Source organism: Delphinapterus leucas, chromosome 1 (assembly GCF_059928025.1).
Source record: "Delphinapterus leucas isolate spDelLeu-1000000601 "Yukka" chromosome 1, BTC_Dleu_Yukka2, whole genome shotgun sequence".
Taxonomy (NCBI): Eukaryota; Metazoa; Chordata; class Mammalia; order Artiodactyla; family Monodontidae; genus Delphinapterus; species Delphinapterus leucas.
In genome coordinates, this window is record NC_143129.1 from 154,586,440 (window position 1) to 154,609,641 (window position 23,202).

The window sequence follows — 23,202 nt, forward strand, 5'->3', positions numbered from 1 at the left end:
AAAATCAGCACGGCTCCCGCCTTCCAGTCCACACAGAACCAATAGCCGGCCTCCCAGCCCGAAGCCAATCGGAAGTGGCTCAGAGGAAGGCGCGGAGCCTTGTGGGTGTTGCAGTTCTCCTGGCCCACCTCTCCGGGCGCTGGTCTTCCGGTTCAGCCGCCAAGCGCCCTCAGAGACACCGACTCCCTGAAAATAACTACTCCAGTTTGAGCAGTTCCTATCCGCCTACACTGTTAAGCACTTCCCCTGCACTCTCAGCTGGGAGGTGATAAGAGAATTAGGCATTGCGTAATTTTTAAATTAGGTACCAAACTGCCTGGGTTTCAATATTGCGCTCTGCCCCTTACTAATTACTGAGGCTCTTAGTTACTCAACGTCTTTAATGGCTGTTTCCTCATCTGCAGAATGGGGCTTGTAACAATAGTACTTCTAATAGGATTGCTGGGGCAAATTAATTTAGATATAAAACTTCATAAAGTAGTCCTTTGCATAGCACATGTACTGGAAGAATCCACTACTATCCTCACGGCAGTCTCAATCAAGCAAACACTGAGCACAATTGTTCACCAGGTACTACAGAGTTCAGTCTTTGGAGTAAGAGCTGTCGCATTTTGCAGATGAGGAAACGGAGGCTCACAGAGGCTAACTGCTAATAAGATACAGCAAATCAGTGGCACCATCTGTACCCAGGTCTGATTTCAGAAGCTGTTCCTTAGACCCCTCATTTTCCCAGGTTATATATGCTACATTTGATCATGGCAGCAGGGAGGAAGACACTTGGGTGCTATGTCGTAGGAGAAAAGGACAGAAGGTATGTGAAACATCTCTACATACTCCAGAAGTGAAAAATCAAGAGTAAGGTGAGAATGGGATGGAGGAGGGGTAAAGGAAAGGGGACAGAGTGATCTCAGGGGATGACATGAAAGGGGGGCTGACGCTGGCTGGTGTGGGAAGAGATTGAATGAGGATGAAGAATGGAGGACACAGAATTTGCGCAGAGGTTGGGAAAAGAACAGGAGAAAAAGTGAGACAATGGGAGTAACCAGTTCTCCTAACACTTCCAAGGAGACGCATGGCTCAGGGCTGGGAGTCAGGAGAACCCAATCCTGCTCTTGCGATCTTACTGAGGAGATGGCTGGGGTGCTTGAGACGCAGCCAGGGTGGAACTATGGCTGAGACAGAAAGGGAGGGAACCCTGCTAAGGGAGGAGAGCAACAGCAGGCCGGGAGCTATCCTTGGTCCTGACCAAACCCTGACCATCACGTGCTGGTCAGGTACCATAGAGTTGGGGAGCTATGGGTTTGCAGACAACACTAGGGCCTGCCTTCCTCTTCCTCTGGGGTCCACCATATCTCCTCCCCCACATACTCAGCCCCGCTTTCTATACCTCTTCTCAGCCAAGTGCAAGTCTGGGTGCCTCAATAACCCCACACAAGAAACACACCCTGGAATTCAAAGCCACTCTCCATTTCTTCCCTCCCAAATGAGCCCAGCCTCACCTCACTGCCAGCCCAAGGCCCCAAGTCCTCTACCTAGGAAGCCTCCCGTTCCCTTCAGAAATGAAACTTCCTTCATGCAGCCTTCCTCATTGGTCCCATTCTCCCAGCTTAGTTAGCATGGTAGCTATGGACTAGATCAGCTTTCGTTCAGACAGAACAAGGCATGGCAGAATTAGGGGCCTAGTACTCAGCACTGCTGATTAAGTAAATGTATGCATGCATAAACGTTGGGACTAATTTAATGGGGGGGGGTTGCTGACACTACTGCAGTCCCCACCTACCCCAAGGGCATCCGCAGTATCTGGAATGGCTCCAGCCTAGGCGGCTTGGCTATAGCAGTGCCCCTTCCACCCCAGGAGCGAGAGGTTGGCCCCACCACACCCTACCAAGGCCTGGGTCCAAGCATCCTCCCATCCTTCCCCCAGGTCTTCTGAGGTCGCCCAGTTAGGTGGTGGTGGCAGTGGAAAGGAAGCAGACACAGCAGTGCAGTGAAGGTTCAAGTTTACTCTTTGGGGATAGGAAGGGGTGAGGAGGAGGTGTGGGTGGGACGGGGGCGCCCCTCAGTAGTCAGCTGTGTAATCTGTGCCATGTAGCCCCCGGCACAGCAGTGTGAACTCCTTCACCATCTCCTTCACCCGCCTCTTGTTTACTCGCTCGCTGAAGAAGAGAAGAGAGAGCAAGTTAGCACCATCCACCATGCCTCCTCTGCCCCCTGACCCGAGCCCAGGCCCTGCCAGCTCTGCTCACCGAAGGATCTGTTGGCTGAAGGTGTCCTTCTGTTCAGGGCTGAGGCGGGCAGAGGGAAAACCAGGTGACTGAAGTGCCTCCTTGATCCACACGCTCAGGAGGCTGAAGCAGTGTTTGTTCAGAGCAAATAGGATGTCGGCAAAGCAGTCCATGAGGCTGCGGGAGGCCTGGCCCCCAATGGCCTGAGGGAGACGGGTTCTCAGCACACCAGGGCCTTGCCCCTTCTGCAGCAAGGGTGCCTAGCCACACCCACCCACTCCCGGACAGTTCCTCAGCCAAAGTGCATATGACAGGTGAGCGCTGCTTTTCAAGAGCCAGCTGATCCTCACAGAAACCCAACAACTTCCAGCCACTGACTTGACAGAGAAACAAGAGCTTAGGGAACCAAGGCTCAAGCTCCCCAGGAAGGCAGCTGCCCCAACAGTGAGGGCCACCCAACCCCCATCAACCCCCCCACACCTGGCTCCATCTCACCTCCAGCACTGCTATGAGCAGCATACGGCCATCCTCCTGTACCACCTTTCCCACAGGTCCTACTTCCCCACACCGAGGCAGCAGCTCTGTCTACAGAGGATGGAGAGGCCCGTCAGCCCCAGCTCTTTCTCCTGTCCCCCTGGAGACAAGACCTGCACACCACACCCCTACCCTCTAGAGTCCTGGGCAGGGTGTGCTAGGCATAGGGGTGGTGGGGGGTTAGGGGTCAGCATGGGACTCACAAAGAAGCCACAGGAGGCCTTGACAGTAGGTGCTTCGGGGAACTTGAGGGCCAGCACAGCTGTGGGAGAGGCAGAGGCAGATCAGATGGGTGTCAAGGATCCTCCCGAAGGGGCCCCAGGCCCACCTGTCCACCTGGCCCCACTTACCACACTGGAACACAGCTTTGACATCCAATCGTTCACACAGGAACAAATCTGGCTTCCGCTTCAGAGCCTGCAGGAGGTGGAGCTGGTAAGCCCAGCCCAGCCAACTCCAAGAACCATCCCCCCACTCACCTGCCACCCAGACCCCAAGTTCACACACCGCAAGTAGAGGCTGTCAACACCAGCCACCCAGCCGTCTCTGGGGGTACCCAGACCACTCCAGAGCTCAGTAGGTCAGGAGGGGAGCAGCCAAGGGATGCTACGTACATGTATGTGTACATGAACGCACAGGTATATGAGAGAGGTTGGGAGTCATAATGCAAAAGTTTGGGTCCCAAGTCACCCCTAATCAAACACCTCACTCCCCGCCTCCCACCATCAGGGCCAGACCTCCTGCAGGCTCCAGGTTGCCAGCAGTGACTTCACTCTGATTCACAGAGGCAGTTGAGGCCCCCTGGATTTGTTAACAGGGCAGCAGGAAGAAGAGATGGCAGCTGGACATGGAGCCCAGTCTAATAGCCCCCCTCCTACGTCCTGCCTGCATTCCTCAGACACTCTCCAGCTTAGGAAGAGGAAAAGCAGGGCAGGAGCCTGGGAGCCACAGCCCCAGCTTTCACCCAGGATACCCTGTGTCCAGGCCCTTCTCCTCTATACCCAGCCCAGGAGCCAGGGCTGCCATGTCAGGGGGAGTGGACAGAGTATAGGGGCCGAGAGCCCACCCCAAGTGGTACCAGGGCATGACTGGTACATCCTCAGGTCACAGGAGATGCTCTGCACAGCTCCCACAGTCATCAAGCACTGCTGTTCCCCAGTAGCCCCCCAATGCGTACCACATCGACCCCTAACCCTTCAGTCCTCACATACCTTCCACTCCCCCATGTTTACTCTTGTGCACACAGCCCCACATGCACCCTCACTTGAAACGCCCTACTGACCCTCTATCACACACCTCTATCACATCCCTTGTACACACCACTCTCCCACATTTGCTACACACCCTCACTACATATTCACATCCCACCCCCCCCACGTCCCCAAACCATGTCCACACGCCCACACCCTCGTTCCACCCGGTTTCCCAGCACGTGCACTCTCCCCACGCACAGGCACAAATACGTACTCAAATGCCCTCACCCCAAAGATGCACCCTCATGGATACCCTCACACACGTCCACCCAGGCCCAGGACACACCGCCCATTCCCACTCCTCCTGTGCCCCCTCCACCTGACTGTAAGTTCTAAGAGAGTAAGAACTGTGGCTGCTTTTGCTCACCATTATATTCTCAGCACCTAGCAGACTACCAAGCACGTATTAAACACTCAAAAAATATTTGTGTAGTGATTAAGCAAAGAAACACATCATTTACCACAACCCATGGAAACCCCCAACTCACAGGAACTTTCTGACACATAGAACCCCCCATCATACTAACCCCACATTCCCACAGCCCGACACATATATCTTCTCAAACATACAACCCCTAATACAGACACACCACTACCGTACTTACGCCTACCCTCCATAACACGCACTCCCACAGCCCAACACACACACCTCCAACACGCATCAATATTCAAACTCCATCAATGCCTAACGCACATCAACACACAACACGCAACAATGCCCAGGCCCACACTTCAACTACACAGTTATCCCGACACTCAACACAATACACGTACTACTTACGGCAGCCACGTGATTTCTGCTCCCTTCCCAAACCAAACTCAAAACATACAAGTAAGGTCTGACACACTTACACACCAGATGCATCTCACAATGAAGCCAGCACCCCACCTCCCAGCAGCAGCAGGATCTGTCTGACAGCCCAGCGACAGCCAAGCTCTGGGCTCCACCGCAGCACATTCAGCTCGGCCCCTCCCTCGGAGCTCCTCCCAGCCTACCTCTCGAGAGCAGGCTGGGGGCACTGAGGCAGGCAGTTCCCGGCAGGAGCACGGGGACAATGAACCCCAGGCCCTTCAACTCCGGTCCTGCCCCTGAACTCCTCGGCCACCCCAGCCCCACAGGAGCTGCTGGGCACAGTTACCACCCCCTCCCTTCCCCACCCGCCAGGCCAGCCCAGCTCCCTCCCTTTGGGATCAGCCTCTCCCTGGTCTCTGTGGAGGACTGAGCTAGTTGAGGCAAAGGGGCACTAAAGGAGGATGTTGGGTTGTCAACTTCCACGGAAACAGATGAAGAAACTCTATTCAACTGAACAGAAAAAAAAAATTTGTCAACAGAAAGCTAAAAATAGGCTTAAATTGAATTTCAACATAAGAGAAAGAGAAAGAGAGAGAACAGAACGTGAATGAATAAAACTAAAACACACCTGTGCCAGGAGTTGCATAAATGAATCAACAATATCAGGATGATCCCTGGGCCCTAAAATATAATAAAGATGGAACTTAAGAAAAAATTATACAAACAGCAACTCAACCTCATATAGTTATGTGGGACTGAGAGCCTGCAGGGAGACAGCGTGGGGGCACATGAGCAGCAGGAAGCAAGATAAAGAAACAAAACATACAAAAACCATGAACTGGGAGAAGCCCAACAGAAAGAGACGGCAAAGTGAAGGACGGTCTGCCCCAGCTCCCTCCCGAGGGGCCTTCCACCTACTCCCCGCTCCTCCTCAGGTCAGTCCCCAAGTGACCCTGCGATGCTCGAGCAACGCTGGCCACCATGTAGCTGGACAAACAGCCCCCAGACTCTTGCTGTGGCCTCTGGCACGCTGCAGTGGCCCTACACTGCTTCCTAGCACATACCTCCCCATCACTAGCCATCAAAGAGGAGGGCAGGGCTGGTGGGAGGTCGGTCCTTGGTACTGCCTTTGGAGGCCTGGCTGAAGGCCCTGGAAAGGGCTGTGTATCATGGTCTGAGCAGGCGCCCCCTCCCTTCCACGGCCTTAGGGCTCTTGGTTTAGCCAAAGAAAGGAATCTGTTGGGTTCTCTTAAACCAGAAGACTCCTTCTTGGGTACTGCAGTGCCCCATATGCTGCGGGGATGGCCAGGCAAGCCACTGCAAGGCCTAGGGGAGGGAACTGCATCATGAGGCCAAAAATGAGAACCCCACCCACAAAGCCCCTCCACATGGACACAGACCCAGCAGAGAGCCAGGCTCAGGGCTGACCACCAGCTCCCACCATCTGGACGCACGAGGAAAGAGGGAAACCAGTCACCCCACGGTGTGGTGGGAGGGCAGAGCCCGAGGAAAGTACGGCAAGGCTGGGACAGCATAGCAGGTGAGGGGACCATCCTGTCCTGTAAGACAACCAACAAGCCCAACACACAGGATGTTGGACACTACTCTGCTTCCAGTTCTGAGGACACCTGCGGCACGGACGAGGCGTGCACCTGGAGGTCCTGCCCGCCGCTCCACTCTCAGGAGGAGGTGCTGCGGGAACCCCTGCCTGAGACACCACTAAGCAGCTGTGTGATCTTGCGCAAGCCACAGACGCTCGGTTTCCCCGACTGTCAAGTTGATAATAATCTCTCCCCTGCTTCCTTCGGGCTGTGAGGAGCCACTGATAAAGCACATCCCTTCCACATTTGCGCCCCAAGTTACTCAAGTCTTGGAAAACGAAGCCCGGTGTGCCCCATGCCTGGGTCGCCCTGCAGACGGCAGGTCTGGCGTTCAGCAGCCACCCTGCTAGAGGTGGGCCGGACAGTGAGGAAGAAAGGCTCCAAGGGCAAGGAGCCCTCGTCCTCCTTTCTTCAACAGCGTCTGGTGCCTACTCTATGCTGGCCTTGTTCTGACGGACGCAGAGGGAAGAGAGCCAAGCCTGCCCTTGAGGGGCTTAGTCCAGGAAGAGAGAGAGACATGGGAGCTGCTTACTGAGTGTGATCAGTGCTGTATCAGCAGTGCATGCCCGATGCAGTCTTGGCACAAGGTCAGAAGCACCCAGCTCTGCCTCAGAGGAGCTTCCGAGGACTGATGCATGGGTAAGGCAGGGAGGGGCGAGAGCTCACCCAGTAAAGGGCACAGGGCAATCCAGGCAGAGGAGCAAGGCATAGGGATCAAATGGGACACAGTGAGGAAAAATCAGGATGGCTGAACTGCTGGAGCCATTCAGGAATGGACATTGAGAAGTAGGCAGGAGCTATATCATGTGGAGGGCAGTGGGACGATGACCCCACAGTGATGGGGAGCAACAGAAGGGCTTTAAGCCAGGGAGGGAAAATGCTCAGATTTGTGTCTTATAAAAAATATTACAGCTGCATGGTGCAGAATGAATTGGAGAAGGGCAGATGTCAGGGAAACCAGTTAGAAGATTGCTGAGCTGATCCAGATGGCACCGTACACTGGAGCAGTGGCCGTAGAGGGTGGGGAGAAGTGGGCAGGCTGAAGGACCACCACGACCTGTCCCCAGCTGGATATGAGGAGGGGGAGAGGTGGCGCTGAGGATGACCACATCTGGGTTTCTGGCTCAGGTTTCTCCCCACTTTGGAAACTACCCATGGCCCACCAGAGCAGAGGCCAGCATCATGGGACCAGACACCGAGGACAGAAGCAGAGAGTGCTCTAGCTCCAGCTGAGACTCCTGGTGAGCCTCAAACCTGTGACCACAAATCCAGGCAAAACTCAGGAGGCTGGAGGAACAACACTGTTTCCTTTCTGAGTGAGAAGCCTGGGTTAGGCAGCAGGGGAAGCCTGGAGCCCCCTGCTCCCAACTTCTCTCAGGCAGAGGGCCGCCGTGAATGGGGCACTGGGACCACAGCCAAAGGATTTTGGCCTAGAAAGGAATAAGTCTCAATGTAGGGAAAGGAACCAGCAATCACTGAGTACATCGTGTGCAAAAACCCCAAGCCAGGGGCCCAAAAGATGCTACTTTAATACTTGTAACAATCCTATCGAGTATCTGAAAATCTCCATTTCACAGATATGGGAATGAAGGCTCTGAAAAGGTAAGTGACTTGCCCAAGGTCACACAACTAGTTGGTGGTGATGAGCTTAGAATCTAGGTCTATCTGACTTCGAAGCCACGCTCTCTCCGCTTTTCATTCTATCCCAAAGGAAATGGAGTCAGCCTGGTGCCCCAAGTCCCTCAGAGCTTCCAGCCCCATCTTCCCCCACATCCAGACTGGCCCTGAGTCCAGCAGGCCAGTAGAAGACATCATTCACTCTCTTGTCCACTATCTGTAAGGTGACAATTGTGCTGTGCTTGATCCCGTTAGTTTCCCATCAAGTCCCAGGTGCAACTCAGGGGAGAGAGGAGAACAGAGTGGGCAGCTTTGGCTCCCCAGGTGGGGAAGCAGAGGCAGTGGCAGTGGCGGCAGCAGCAGAGACCCTGGTCAGGACCTACCTTGCTGGAAGAGGGTGAGTGTGACGGAGGTGACGAGCAGGAAGAGGGCCTCGATTGGGGGAAAGTGGGCAGGCTCATGAGCAAAGATGTGGACCAGCTACAACAAAGCAGGGAATGCCGGTCAGCTGAGGCCCTGGCCCACCAGGACAGGCCAACATCCCTGGGATGCAGGTGAGAACCCCTGCCAGAGAAGCCATCCACCCCACTCTACCCACCCGCCCAACCCCTGCGTCAGATCTCTGCCTGGGATGACATCCCAAACACTGCTGCATCCACCAGAAGGCCCACCTGTCGAGTGAGGTCAAGAGCGGAGGCCTGAGGGATGGTGCTGTACATCCGACCCAGCATCTCACACAGCTGTGGCACCATGGGGGCAAAGTCGTCCAGCAGCGTCTTAACTGACTTCTCGAAGATAGCGCACACCGCCTGGGAAGAAAGCAAAGGGGCCTTGGTCAGCAGGTCACCATTGGCTGGAGCAGAACTGAGGCCCTGCACAGAGGAGGCCTAAAAATGGGCCCTTACCTACAAGCCCTGCCTGGCTCTGCGAACCAAGGAAGGTAGGCTAGTCTGACCCTCACCCTGGAAGGCAGGAGGCTAAAAGACCCTTCTCAGAAGGGCTGAGGATGGAAATTTGTAACTTAACTCTTGCTACTTACATCCTCACCATTGCCTTTCAGAGAGCAACAGTGGTGAGAAACTTCTGAAATGAACAGAACAAAAGCAGGTGTCTGACGCTAAAATGGATCCCTGTCACTCAGCCCCAGCATCACAGTCCTGGGGTCGAGCACTTCTTGTGATGCTGGGAAGCTCTGAATGTCTTCCCCAGAGAATCCCTGTGTCTATGGGGCAGGATTCATCTCCTTTACTTCCTCCAGGTCATCTCAAGCCGAGGTGGGGCGGCAACACCTTCTTCCTGCTCCACCTCTGAGAAGTCACCACAGGGGCTGATGGCAAGGGTCAGGACTCACCTCCACCACCTGGGCATCATTCAGCCATTTGCTCAGCACCTTCTGGATAAGCTGGAAGACCTGTTGCAGTACCACCACCACCTGAAGACAAAGGAAGAAGTGAGGTGCCCCCAGTACCTCTCTCACCCACCCAAGAAGGACTACTCAGTAGCTGGAAGTAGGCCAGGAGTTCGAATCTATTGCCCCAGACTGCCCATTGAGGACTCAGTGCAAGGGACCCTGGGGGCAGGAATGCTTTGCTGAATCCCCATGAATGAAAGAGGATACCCTGAATTCTGGGGATCACCTTAGAGGAAGCCTCAAACTGCAAAGCGGGCATATTACAAGTGCTTCAAAAGATAACCTTTTAAAAAAGTCACTCCTTATCTACTTCTGCTCAGTAAAAGTATTTTAGTGCCAAACGCTTATGGGCTAGCCCCTGAAGAAGCAGAGATGCTGTCTCACCCAGACAGGCTTAGGGTAGAGAGCCCCAGGGGATGCGCAGATATGGGCAACTTATGGTGGAGCAGAGAGCAGCCTGAGGTCCTGGGAGGTGAGGGAAGGCAGGATGATGACTACCATAGGAGAAGGGGCTCTGTGGGAGGACAGTGGCCTTGGTTTGGTCTGGAGCCAAAAGGGTAACTGAAACTGGGGTGGGGAGTTGAGTACAGAGACCAGGATACTGTGGCTTCCTTTTCTCCAGGAGAAACCCTGGAGGGGATACTTGGAACAATGACCAAGGCAGTCCCTCACATCTGTACAGAGCTTTATGGTATGCAAAGTACTTTCAATCAAGACCACCCCGGCTGTTCAGCACAGTTCTATGAGATGAGCACCAGGTATCTTTTTTTTTTTTAGCACCAGATATCTTGATGTTCATAGTTTTGAATGGGAAGCTGAGGCTTGCCCCAGACCAAACAGCTTGTAAGTGGTCATCCCAATCCCTTTTGTGCCCGAGCCTACTGCAGTACTTATCACACTGCTCTGTGACAATCTGTTTACATGTATTTCTTCTAGACTAGGAGCAATTCAAAGGCAAGAACTATTACATGTGGAGTGCCCATAGGGGACAGCGAATGCTGAAGTAGAAGGCCTCACAGAGTTGGAGGTTAAACAGGGGTCCAAAATTACATCACTTTGGGGTTGTAGGATAACGTCGGTGTCCCCCATGGGGAGAAGGAAACACTATACCACCACTCCAGGTGGGGAGGACAAAGACAACATCACCCACAGGACTGAGACAATGACATCACTCCCTACAGAGTAAGGGGCAATGGTAGGGTCATTCACAGGGTCAGAGGACCAAATGCATCATGCCCCATGGGGCCAGGGACACAATGACAATATTACCCGTAGAGTTCAGGGGTGACTATGACATTATCACAGGGTTGGGGGGGCAATAGCAATGACAACATCACCCACAGGGTTGGGTCCCTGCGGCACTGGCAGCTTCCGGAGCTCAGAGCCTTCATGATCATCTTCATGATGACTGACGTCCAGCGTGGTGAAGAGGTTGGAGAGAAGCCCCAAGATGTGGACAATGGCCAGCTTGTTGGAGGGATTAGGCTACAGGGAGAAGGGAACCAAGCTCTGGGTCTCCCAGCCCTGACTGCCAGCTCAAGCCCCACCCCTCAGCAGTCACAGCCAACACGAAGGGAAGTCCCATAGTCCCACTGCTGCTCCCCAGCCACACACACGCACACACTCACACACGCATGCACACGCACACGCGCACACACCAGCTCACTCACTATCTCCTCTGCCAGCTTCTCCAGCTGCTGGATATACGGTGAGATGAGCGAGTGCAGGTTTTTAAGGATCTCCTCCACTTGCAGGGCCGACAGCAGGAAGCCCAGTGCCTGCATCAGCCACATGCACTGGCTCGTCTGTGGGGCAGAACATCGAGGGTCAGTCCCAGACACACCTGGTTGTGGGTGGGAAGAATGAACCTCTTGGGGAAGGTTCTGAGAACAGAGAATAAGGCGCAAAGGCAGAAGATGGGATTTCTACAGCTCCCCACAATACCCCAAGGAGCCCCTTAGAAACTTTTGAACTCACCTTATGGATCTGTTTCATCAGCACATCCTGGGGAAAAAAAGAAGGAATATGGTGTCAGCACAGGGCAGAGTGTGCCCTGAGGCCCAGCTACACACCCAGGGTCCCCGCGTACCTGGGAGACAGCCACGATGTTGGCAGCATAGGGCGGCAGATCATACTTGCATTCTCGGCAGATCTTCTTGAGGGTGGACACAGAAGAGATAGAGAGCTCGGGATTGCCTAGGGCATGCAGTACTAAGGGTAGAACGCTGTTGATCATGACGGGGTGGTCAGCCAGCCATTCAGACAGAGCTCCTGGGGGAAGAAGGGAGAAGGCAAGACATCTGAGGCAGGCCAGGCTGGCTGTGTACCATATCCCTGTGAGGCAGGCAGAGCTCCTGGCAGGGTGGAGTTGCAGCCCCTGTATGGAGCGCTGCTCATTCAGAGGGCTGAATGGGCAAACACGCACGGACATGCTCAAACATGAGCCTTACACCTGAGAAGCAGGAAGGAGTTATGCAGTAGAGGCCCAGTGCTGCTATTTCAGTGACAGTGAACTAACCTCACTGAACTGCAGCTCAGTGCACTGTAGAAAGGACCCCTAGGCATGCCAGGACAGTCAGTTGGCTGCAGTTCTGATTGTGTGTGTGGGCATGTATGTCTCCCACTTTGGATAGGACCCAACAGGCTGGCTGTGGCTGGGGATGTGTGCCTTGGCTCTAGGAATGTGCTCATGGGTGTGTGCCAGGTCTCACCAATGGTGAACATGACAGTGTCCGCCAGCTGCACATTGCTGATGCTGATCCGTGGGATGAGGCCAATAAGCCCGGGCACCACATCAGAATAGTTGACATCGATGGTCTCCGCGATGGATTGGAAGCCATAGAGCAGGGCCTCTGTGTGCTGGGAAAAGAGGATGCCACTGGCTTGGCTCAGGAGGAGGGTGCGACAGGTCTGGGAGGGCTGAGGGAATCAGGCGGGGGAGGTACCTGCCAGGAGTAGGGCTCCTCTGAGCTGGTAAGCAAACGGCCCAGCTTGTCATAGAGGTTGCTGAGCAGCTCAGCCCCCAGCATCTCATAGACATACATGAGTGTATCTGAGATGTCCACCCTGAGAAGCAGATAAAGGTCTTATACACCGCCTGGCTGCTTCCCCCAAGCCCAGGAGCCCACCCCAGTTCCCTCAGAGCCCTGCCAAAGTGCCTATAGAGAAAGGAGGCCCAGGATTCAGGGAGCCTGGCCTTGGGCCCCTCCCCTCATTGCCTTCATTATTTCAGGACTCCCTTTAGAGCTAGGATTGGCCTGCTACCATCACCTGTAAATTCGGAACTGCTCCTTCTCATCTGAGGACCAGAATCCATATTCTTCATCAGAAGGGAACTGGGCCTTGTGCAGAAGCACATCTACCAGCTGGAAGTAGACCGGCCGGTATACCTGCTGGTACACAGCCTGCTTCTCTGCCTCAAAGGACAGAATGTCATCCTGAGAGAGCCAGGGAGGAGAGTTAGCCAGAGAGGCCCCTGATCCACCTTCTTCCATCATGGCCCAGTCCTACTGAAGGTCACATGACACACCTGCAGCGTGTACCAGAAGGTGAGGGTCAGGGAACTGGTGGTCTCGTTGACAGGGAAGTGGCCAGGGATGCCCGTGCAGAACATGATCATGTTGACAAGGGCCAGAAAGCTCTGCCAGTGCTCCACTTGGTCCAGCAAGGCCCTGGGAGGGAGGAGACATAGGGAGGTCATTCCGCCTCCCCCACTTCTTAGAGGGCCCTACTATCCCACCCCCAGCTGCCCCTCTCCTCACCGGGAGTGGTTCTCGCCCAGGGCCACAGCAATGCGACAGATGCCGTGGGAGGTCTCCATGTCCCCATTCTGCACTGCCTGTCGCAGTTGATCCTGCAGTCCCAGTACCAGTGGGATGAGTTTCAGGAGTGTGTTCACATACCTGGAGGTATAAGGTGAGGAGACCCATCATAGCTGTCTGCCCATCCCCCACCAGCTTTAAGAGAAAGGCACAATTTCCCTGTCATCCATCAAAGCCCCCCTTCCTTCCCACATCAAACCCAAAGTGAAAAAGAGGTCAGGGCCTACACGGCAGGTTTGATGCTGCCCAATTTGAGAAGAACCTTAGGTCAGAGACTTCCAGAAGAATTCTGGGAAGGAAGTACGAGAAGGTAAGTGTTATGGGTGGACTTGTGTCCTCCAGTTAGACTCAGAGTTGATGCTGAAATGGGTTAAGACTTTTGGGGATGTTGGGATGAGGTGAATGCATTTTGCATGAGGGAAGGACATAAATTTGGGGGGACCAGAGAACAGACTGTTATGGATTGAACTGTGTCCCCCCCAGAAAGATGTGTTAAAGCCCTAACCTCCAGTACCTCAGAATGTGACCTGATTTGGAAATAGGGTCATTGTAGATTAGAACACAGAGTAGGGGGTGGCCCTAATACAATATGACTGGTGTTCTTAAAAGACATTCATGTGAAGACAGAGACGTACAGGGAGAATGACATATGATGATAAAGGCAGAGGCTGGAATTATGCAGCTGCAAGCCGAGCAGAACACCAAAGATTGCCAGCAAAGCACCAGAAGCTAGGAGGTGGCAAGGAAGGATTCTCCCACAGGTTTCAGATGGAGCTGACACCTTGATTTCAGACCTCTAACCTCCACAACTGTGAGACAATAAATTTCTGTTGTGTGTGCCAGTGTGTGGCACTTTATTATGGCAACTCTAGGAAACTAATACACTCGGTGTCAGGGAAGACTGAACGAGGGTGGGAGACAGAAGACGTAACACAGGCTAGGAGTCCCATTAAAGACTTTAGAAGGCAGCAACAATCCTAAGAGCATCAACCTCCACCTTCCACTCCACCCCCTACCACCAAATCCTAACTCCTAAGGACGCTGGTGGCAATAAGGAAGGGAGAGAAGTAGATGATGGACTCAGAGGGAGCTTAGAGGCAAAACAGGGATATGAGGATGGGGAAGAGTCAGGAACAACTCTCCTTGGTGGAGGTATTTACTGAGACCTGGAGGAGCGGGTAGAGGGGGACAGTAATAAATTTAATGGGAGGCCAGAAGGTGGTAAGTTCAGTGTTAGGCATGTTGAATCAGAGGTACCTGGTGAGATAGGCAGGTAGAAGTGTCCAGAGAGTTGGAGATAAAAACCTGAAGCCCGATGGAGAGGTTTGAGCAAGAGACATAGATTTTGGAAACATCAGCAAACGGCAATGGGAGCACATGAGAATTGCCCAAGAAGAAAGTGTTGAATGAGAGAAAAGAGCACAATGATGCCTAAAGAAGCAGCAGAGGAAGCAGAGTATACAAAGAAGGCTGAGAGAAGGCTAGCTCCATTCCCAGAAACCTGCTTTGTGGAGATGAGACTAAGCAGAGAAGTGATACTCTCAGGGGGGGATCCCTCTGCTGTCAATCATAGAGTCACCATAGCAATCTATGGAGGGGAGGGGTTGCTGAGGGTCCAGAAGGAGTTCTACCTGGACTTGCCCCAAGCAGGTTGCTCGGAGGTAGCCCCATAACCTTAGGTGGAGGATGAGAAGGACAAGAGGCAACCAGTCCAGGATGTTGGCTTTCTCCACATCCTGGTTCTGGTGGGACAAGACGTCCCTACCAGGGTACCCACAGCCCAGAGACAGCTCCAGAGGGTGCTGCCTGGAGACAGTGGGGATAGCTTCAGTCTCATGGCCCTGACACAGGCTGCACCACAAGACAATGGGCACCTTCAGACCAGACTCTGGCACAATGAGTAGGGGCAGGGCCAAGGCCATGGCCCGCAAACACCCCAGTAGCTGAGATGGGGGCAGGAGGTAGTGCCCTACCCTCACAGCATCCCCACTGTATTCCAAGGTTCCCTCACACCTTCAAAATTCATGTACACGGTAGGTACTCAATGAAAGCTCTTAATTTGTCTCATCTGTACCTCATAATAGGATAAATAAAAGAGGAGAGCCCAGTAGAGCTCAGAGTATTACTCAAGGTCACAGAACAAATTAGAGACAGATTCCAGGCTAAGACAGCTCCTTACACAGCTATAGATCTGCTTCTGTTTCAAGGCCCAACCTGAATTTCCCCAAAGGATCTATGGAGATCTCAGCCCATATCTCAAGTTCTAACTGATGGGAGCCCCCAAGAGCCTGTCTAATTCACCTTCTTTCCCTTCCCCAGCCCCCAGTTAAAAGCTTTTCCAGGATTAAAAACAAATCTCAGGAAAAAAAAATTTTTTTTCAAAGGAGAGAGAGCCAGGCAAGCAGCAGCAGCTGTGGAGGGGTGGGAAAATGGTAACTTGAGTGCAGGCTCAGCCCAGGGGAGCTGATGTCAGGACACCTGGGGAGGTAGCGGCTGGATGACCCAGAAGTCAAAGCCACTGAAGGTGATTTTCTCAAGCCAAAGCTAGGAAACAGACTAGACAGGGCAAGGCCCAACACTGACTCCAGGCTGGACGCAGCCCACCCATGGGGGAAACTCTTGCATAGATTTCCTACCACCTGGGCACCTGTGCCTGAGACCTGTGAGCAGACACGGGCCTGAGGCCTTGAGGCTTCTAGGTGTGGGGGAGGAAGATAGAGCGGATGTCTTTAAGCACCATGGCTGAGCCTGGGTTCAAAAGGCCTGGCTCCTGTTGGTCAGCTCGAGCTGCCGGGGCAGGGCTGCTGGGACTCCTTGACTGCCACTCACACAGAGCTCAGCCCAGACCTGCAATTAGAGCTCTGGGAGCAGAGTTGAGAAAATGGGGAGAGTTGCTAAGCAACCAAGGGGGCTGCAGCCAATGGGCGCTCAGGAGGCTATAGGTTCCCTCACTGGCTCCTTGCTCGCTCATTCGTTCAGAGGAGAAGAGGCATCAATTACCTACCAAAGCCCTCGAGACACTGGCTAGCCGGGTAAACCTGGGTGTATCCAAGGACACCCCACATCACCCACGCACTGGCCCTGCCAATTCCACTCAGCCACCAGCTGTCTGAGCCCAGCCAGCCAAGAAAGGCCTTGACCTGGGACTTGGTACCCACCTGAAGCTGGAAAACCAGAGAAGCCATGGGAAAGGGCTCGTACTAACTGCCAATGCAATAATGATACCAAATACTAGTCACTGCCGTTTACGGAGTATCCAGGAACCATGCTAAACCTTTCACAGACATTCTCTTATTTAATCCTCATACCAAAATATTCTCCACAGAATACCAGGTGCAGGCCCTGGGCACATTATCCTACTTAAACTCTGTAATATGATCACACCCATTTTACTGATGATAGAAACTGAGGCTTAAAAGTGGTTTGCCCAAGGTCTCAGATCTAGGAGGCGAACCCTCTGGGATTCAAACTCAGACATGACTAATGCCAAGGCTAGAACTATCAACCACTTCCCCAGGCCATCTCTTTCAGTGGTATCCTCCCCTCTGGTTCTGCCAAGCATTCCCAAAGCATCTTCTCTGAAATGTTAAGTGTCAGGCCTCCAGTCTTGCCCTGGCCAATCCAACTTATACCAAAAATGCCATCATGCCATTTTCTCTGCTTACAATCCTTTAATAGATTTACATCATCCTCAGGATGAAGACCAAAATCTTAAGCCTGGCCAACAAGGTCTTGCATGATCTGGGCCTGGATCTCCTACCACTGGCCCTTATACTCTGTTGTCTAATCACACCTACTCACCAGGCTCTCTCACACCCTTCCCTTGCTTGGGCTCTTCCATCTGTCTGGAAGATCCTCCCCATATCCATCACCTCCATCTGGCTAACTGTTACACAGCCTTCAAAGCACAGCTCTATTGTCACCTTCTCTGGGAAGCCCTTAATAACCCTCAGACTGGGTTAAACGCCTCCTCTGGGTTCTGACAGCCACTCGCTCCCTCCATTAGAGCGTTCATCACATAGGCTCTACTTGCCCACCCAAGTGTCCACTAGATTGTGAGCTCCTGTCTTGCAGAAATCAACCCATCTTTAGGCTCCCTGTGCTCAGCCCAGGGCCCCACACGTAAACAGACGCTCAAGCAACACTCGCTGCATCTCATTACACTCACCTTTTTCCGGTGAGCGTAATGTATGGTGGTGCTGCCCACCACAGGCCTTTGCACCTGCTGTAGCTCCCGAAGCCTGGAACACTCCCTCCCCTTCCAACCTCTCCCTACCCCACCCCCACCCCTCACCACTCAGGCAACTCCTACTTTTCATCCGTTCAAAAAATAATGAATGCTACCAAGTGCTGCCAGGCAGTGTGACAAAATAAAACGACAGAGTGACTGCCCTCACAATGCTGAGAGACTAATGGGGAGACGTACATTAATTTATAATGAAACTGTGTTATGGGCTAAGAAGGAAACACACTGGGAGCTCTAAGATAAAATAATAGAGACCAAACTGAGTCTTAAAAATCATGAGGACTTCCTTAAGGAAGCGAAGTTTCAGCTGAGGCAGCAGTGATGTGACAAGTACATGTGATGGTTCAGAGGCTAGAGGGAGCCTGGGGCACTCACAGAACTGAAGAGGTCGTGTGAGTGAAGAAAGCAGGGAGCACGGTACGAGACAAGGCTGGGGACGCCATGTTGTGCAGTGCCCCTGTGAATCACGTTGAGGATTCTGAACTTTATCCTAAGAGCAGTGAGGACCCACTGGAGATTTCTGAGCAGAAAGGAAAGATTAGATCCTCATTTTTAAAGGATTGCTCTGGGTGCTGGGTGGGCAATGAAGGGTATAAGTGTGAAAACCAGGGGACTGGTGAGGAAGCCCCTCAGTATTCTGGGGAGAGAGGTGAGGACAGCTTACACCAGGGTGGTGGTAGTGGAAATGGAAAAAACAGATACACAATATAGTCAGAAGCAGAACACCAGAACTTTGTGACTGCATGACTGAGAGAAAGGGAAGGGAGAGTCAAATATTTTCATGGAATAATTCATTACATAGTTAGTTGTCTGATGTCTGTCTTCCTCTCTGAACCATAAGGACAGGGACCATGCCTTGTTTGGTTCCAGCATTGGACCTATTTCTAGCATAGGACCAAGCATGCAGTAGGCACTCAATTAGTGTTTACTGAACAAATGGATGGATGGATGCGTGGCTGGCCAAGCAGACTGTCCATCTCCGGAAGGTGGGGACTGGCTCACCTCTGGGCATCAGGCTGCGAGATGGCATTGACGATGGCCTCCACGCTGCTGTCGAAGAGCTCTGAGTCCTGCAGAGCAGCGAAGGCAGCCTGAATGAGCGCCTCACAGTCCTGCAGGGGCACCTCCAGCTGCACCCAGCTGGAAAAGCACTTGAGCACCTTCTGACGCACACAGCTGGGTGAGCTGGGCTGCTGCAGCAGCTGCTCCAGCAGCGGGAAGACAGCCCCGCACTCCACTGCCAGGCTGGCCCGCACCAGGCTTTTGCGATACTGGGGCAGGCGGCTGGTCTGGAACTCCTCGGGCAGCACTGTCAGCAGCTCTAGCAGGGCCAGGCAGCGGCCCTGGCCATCCACTGGTGAGTCCTCAGCCTGGAAGAGCCGTACCATATCTGCCACAGCACACGGCCAAGCATCAGGCATCATGCTGAGAGCCAGCGAGGCCAGTGCCACGCACAGCCGAGTCAGCACAATCTTGGAGCCACTGGCAAAGCGGGTGATCTGGGTGAAGAGCTGTGCCTTTAGGCTCTCATACTGGTCAGTGGGGATGTCACTCCAGTAGCGAGAGATCTTGATGTGCAGGGCACTGGCCCCAAAGTACTGGATCTCAGGCACCTTGTTGGGCTGCAGGAGTTGCCAGCTGAAGTGCCAGGCCTGTGGGGAGACCTGGGCCTGCATCAGCCACTTCTGAGCCAGGTTCTTGTTCTCAATGTTGGGGTCGTAGTAGAGCTGGTGCAGCGCCTGCAGGACAGCACAGGACTGAGCAGGTGCTGGCTACTCTGGAACCTGCCAGAGCCCAGAACAGAGAGCAGGACCTGGTCCTGCAAGACTGCTCTCTCTTTCTGACTGGGGGGCTGAGCAGGAAGGGAGAGCTCAGGGCTCTGCAGTGTTTCCTGGGCCTGGAGTCCTGCTGATATCTTGAGTGCCTGAACTTTGCCCATACTCTACCATAATTTCTTCTCCTTATAGCAAAACATTATGGGTTCAGAAAATGAACTTCCACAGGAGAGCAGCAAAAGAGGAGGCTGAGTTCCCCAGAGGGGAAGCACCTGAAGTAAAGGGCAAGGCCCAGGTGGAAGGAATGGCTCCACAGGGAAGAAGCTAAACCTGAGAAGAGTATGAAACAGCCTGAGGGGCCCCCCCAACCCTCCCAGGCACAGCTGCTCTCATCTACTCCAACAGCCCCATTTAGCTCCCCCAGGATCACCCCTAGGTCACTCCAGATGCTGGCACCAAAGCCATTGTGAAATCTGAGCAGGACTAAGGCTTTGCCAGGCAGCCCTAGGGCAGAGACAAACTGGAGAGGGGGGTGAGAACACTCCTCAGAGAGCACACGAGAGGGTCCAAAAAGCTGGTCCAGAGAAGTCTTGGCCTGCAGCCCTGGCAAACGCCTAGCCTGGAGCTTTCAACTAGCCAAATCCCCAGGGTCCCAATTCCATAAGGACTTCACACAGTAAGAAAACAGTGGTTTATCTCCCTGGTAGCACATGGAACAGTACGCCACCATGCCAACACTGCCCGGCCCCAGGGGGTGGGAGAGTGAGGCTAGGACTCTCACCCCCTAAGCAGGCTCCATCCAAGTAGACTTAGCCCTGCCTGTATCCCTGACAGCCAGTTATGGCCACTGTCCCTTGTTTGGACCCTCAGGGATGCTGAGGCAGGCAGAGAACAGAAGCAGAGAGACACATCCTCACTACTGGGTATGGTAAACGGGGCTCAAGAATAACAAACGAGTATCTGCAACCATTCTCTGCTTTCCAGCAAGGCAGCCCCATCTCCCCATTCATCCCAGGGAAAATGCATTTCCGCATTCCAGGCCTCTGGGGGCAGAACCCAGAAAAGAAACAGAGAAGCAGTTCAAAAAAGATGGACTGGGCAGTGGGGGAAACTGGGAGTGCCATGGCAGGAAGCCATGTGGGCAGGTGAGTAGGGAAGAACTCTGAAGCTGCCAGCAGGACCAGGCTCCTTGGACCCAGCACAAAACAAAGGGGGCCAACCCTACTCCTGCCTGCCCAGGAGTGGTCTGGCCTCCATCCAATAAAGGAAGGACCCTTCTCCAAGGAAGAGTGAAAACATAACCCAGATTGTTTTAGTTCCAGATTATTTTCTGAGCCCCTGGCTCAACAAAACAGGTCCAGGATGGCTCAATATCACTATGGTTTCTGGAGACTGAGCTGCAGGTCTCCCGAGTCCTTGGTTTCTTACTGCACTGCTCGTGCCGTTCCCATGGAGCTGGAGAATAGCCAGTCTGGCTGGAGGTCTAAACCGTCAGCACCCTGGAAGGACCACCCCAAGACCCTAGAATATTCACAGAGGACCCATGTCTAAGGAAAGCCCAAAATAGCCTATTAAGACACCATTACATTGCTGTCCTGCCTGCCCAGAGAGACAGCAAATGCCAGGTGCTCTGGAGGCACCATCCCAACGGGCACCCAGCCCAAGCCTGGGCTCTGGCATTAGTGTCAGTCCCCAGAACTTCTGCTCTGTCACTGGAGTGCCCACCCCAAGGCCCTCATACCTTCTCCACGTTCTCCACAGTGAAGTCCAAGGCTGGTGCTGCTCCAGCCCCTGCAGCCCCCGGCTGCTCCTCCCGCCGCTCCATCTTTGCTCCCTCCCCAGCAGGGAGGTGGACCGTGACCTGTCTCCTGCCCCAGCCTCTTGGCTGCTGGCCCCCTGCTAGACTCCGGCTTCGGTGCCCAGGGGGTGGTGGGGTGACAGGGGGCCCAGGGCGAGCATGGCTGCCGAGGCCTCCCCACCTCGGTTGGCGGGGGGGCTTGCCAGAGGCCAAAAGGGATGCTGTTAGGAGGAGACCCACTGAGGGGGACTCCTAGGAGGAAGCCGTCAGTGAGGAGTTCGCAGGCAGGGGTCCTGGTGGTAGGTCAGGGCTCTGTTCCCAGAAGCTATGAGGAGGGAGTCATAGGGGAGGGAGGCCTGAGGGAAACCAAGGCCCTGGCCCGTGAGGGGTCACAGGGTCGATGGCCTGTACCCACAACACCCTCTTCTGAGTGAACTCTCGGGTCCTAGGAAGAGGTCACGGGGGTGCGAGACTACGGGGGAAGAGAGCCCTTCGCGGGTTACGGAGGCGTCCAACGAAGCGCAGGGGGTACAGCTTCGCAAGTCTGGGGCGAAGAGTCCGTGGAGTTAAGGGGCAGGTCCCCACCGCTCGGCCTGGCCCGCGCTCTTCCCGGTGCCCGGCTCCGGCCCCTCTACCGTCGCTGCCTCCGCCCCACTGACTGACAGGCGAGCTGGCCCGGCCGGGACGGGGCGGGGACCTCAGAGAGGGGCGGGATGCCCCGAGCGCCTGTCCCCGGCACCGCCGACTCAGAGGCCGTACCCCCCCAACCCGCGCCTGCCCTGGCCCGACTCGGCACGGCACAGCCGAGCACGGCCCGGCGGAACTGCGCGGAAACTCTCTCCGGGTCTTCGCTCCTGCCTGTCCTCTCGCCAGCCCGCGCGCTCCCGAGCAGGCGGCGGAGCGACGCGCCGCTCGAGGCCCCCGCCGAGCCAAGGCCCCCGCCGCTGTGCACCCTGGGAAATGTAGTCCGAATTGCGCCCAGCGGGAGGACGGCGCCTTGCGGCGGAGGCGGGGAGCACGTGGGCTCGGGACCCGCCGAGCCTCGCCAGCCGCAGGCCTACCGCGGCCAACAGGCACTCCAGGTCCGACCGGCGGGAGGCGCTGCGGGGCAGCTTCCTAGGAGGACGTGACTCAAGGGGCCGGTGGGTGGAGCTGGGAACCCAGGCAGGAGGATAAGGTACGTGTTGGTGGGGCGGGGGGAGGGGTGCTGGGGGGCAGAGGTTACTCCGGTGCTTCGCTGGCGGCACGACCTGGGGCCCAGGAAAGGGGCCGTCTGGGAAGGCGTCCGCACTACCCTGAGAAGAAAGGGGGCTTGGCGCGCCTCAGGAATAAAAAACGATGGCTCTCGGGGCCACCCAGTGAGCAACTGGGAAACCACATACCATGGACAGTGCTTGGAGAATTTCATCGGGTTCTTGGGAGCAACGTCTCTTTATGAGTAATTAAAATAAGAATAGCTCACATTTAAGTGCTAGGAACAGTACTTTACATACCTTAGGTCCAAATTCTTTTTTTAAAATTTATTTATTTATATGTATTTTTTGGCTGCGTTGGGTCTTCGTTGCTGCGCCCAGGCTTTCTCTAGTTGCAGTGAGCGGGGGGGGGGGGGGGGGGGGGGGCGGGGGCCCTCTTCATGGCGGTGCGCGAGCTTCTCATTGCAGTGGCTTCTGTTGTTGAGGAGCACTGGCTCTAGGTGCGCGGGCTTCAGTAGTTGTGGCACGCGGCCTCAGTAGTGGCTTGCAGGCTCAGTAGTTGTGGCGCACCGGCTTAGCTGCTCCATGGCATGTGGGATCTTCCCAGACCAGGGATCGAACCCGTGTCCCCTACATTAGCAGGCAGATTGTTAACCACTGTGCCATCAGGGAAGTCCCCCTTAGGTCCAATTCTGTCAACAACTCTGTGGTGGGTATTGTCATTCACCATTTTCAGATGAGGAAACTGAAGTTGGGGAAAGTTGAGCTTATCTTGTCCCTGGGCACAAAGCTAGGGTAGCAGAGATCAGCCACAGATCTGGTTGGCCGCAGACCCCAGCAGTCTCTATCCCTTACCCCTCCACCTCACCTTTTATTAACATTTGCCTGCTTTCCCAGCAGGGAAAAAAAAAAAAAAAATCAAAAGGGAAAAGACC

At 54.4% G+C, this 23,202-nt stretch overlaps 1 protein-coding gene across 3 annotated transcripts; it reads right to left on the reverse strand.

Moving 5' to 3' along the window:
* Positions 1-1,983: 1,983 nt before the first annotated feature.
* IPO13 (importin 13) lies at positions 1,984-21,793 on the reverse strand. 3 transcript variants are annotated; one of them, XM_089894533.1, is made up of 20 exons: positions 21,018-21,786; positions 18,504-19,240; positions 13,196-13,336; positions 12,964-13,105; positions 12,705-12,871; positions 12,380-12,500; positions 12,146-12,293; positions 11,524-11,705; positions 11,412-11,438; positions 11,105-11,317; positions 10,776-10,919; positions 9,375-9,455; positions 8,695-8,832; positions 8,407-8,503; positions 5,434-5,486; positions 3,110-3,176; positions 2,963-3,021; positions 2,721-2,810; positions 2,247-2,428; positions 1,984-2,156 (listed from the first exon to the last, which is right to left on the reverse strand). In XM_089894533.1, the coding sequence occupies exons 1-20, from the start codon at positions 21,099-21,101 to the stop codon at positions 2,060-2,062; spliced, it is 2,970 nt and encodes a 989-aa protein (XP_089750659.1). In that variant the 5' UTR covers positions 21,102-21,786; the 3' UTR covers positions 1,984-2,059. The 3 variants fall into 3 exon arrangements, 2 of the variants coding, with proteins under 2 accessions (XP_089750659.1, XP_022431214.1); XM_022575506.3 differs by having other exon boundaries at positions 11,105-11,239; positions 21,018-21,783; XR_016387503.1 differs by lacking the exons at positions 1,984-2,156; positions 2,247-2,428; positions 2,721-2,810; positions 2,963-3,021 and adding an exon at positions 3,267-5,315 and having other exon boundaries at positions 21,018-21,793.
* Between the last annotated feature and the right edge of the window lie 1,409 nt (positions 21,794-23,202).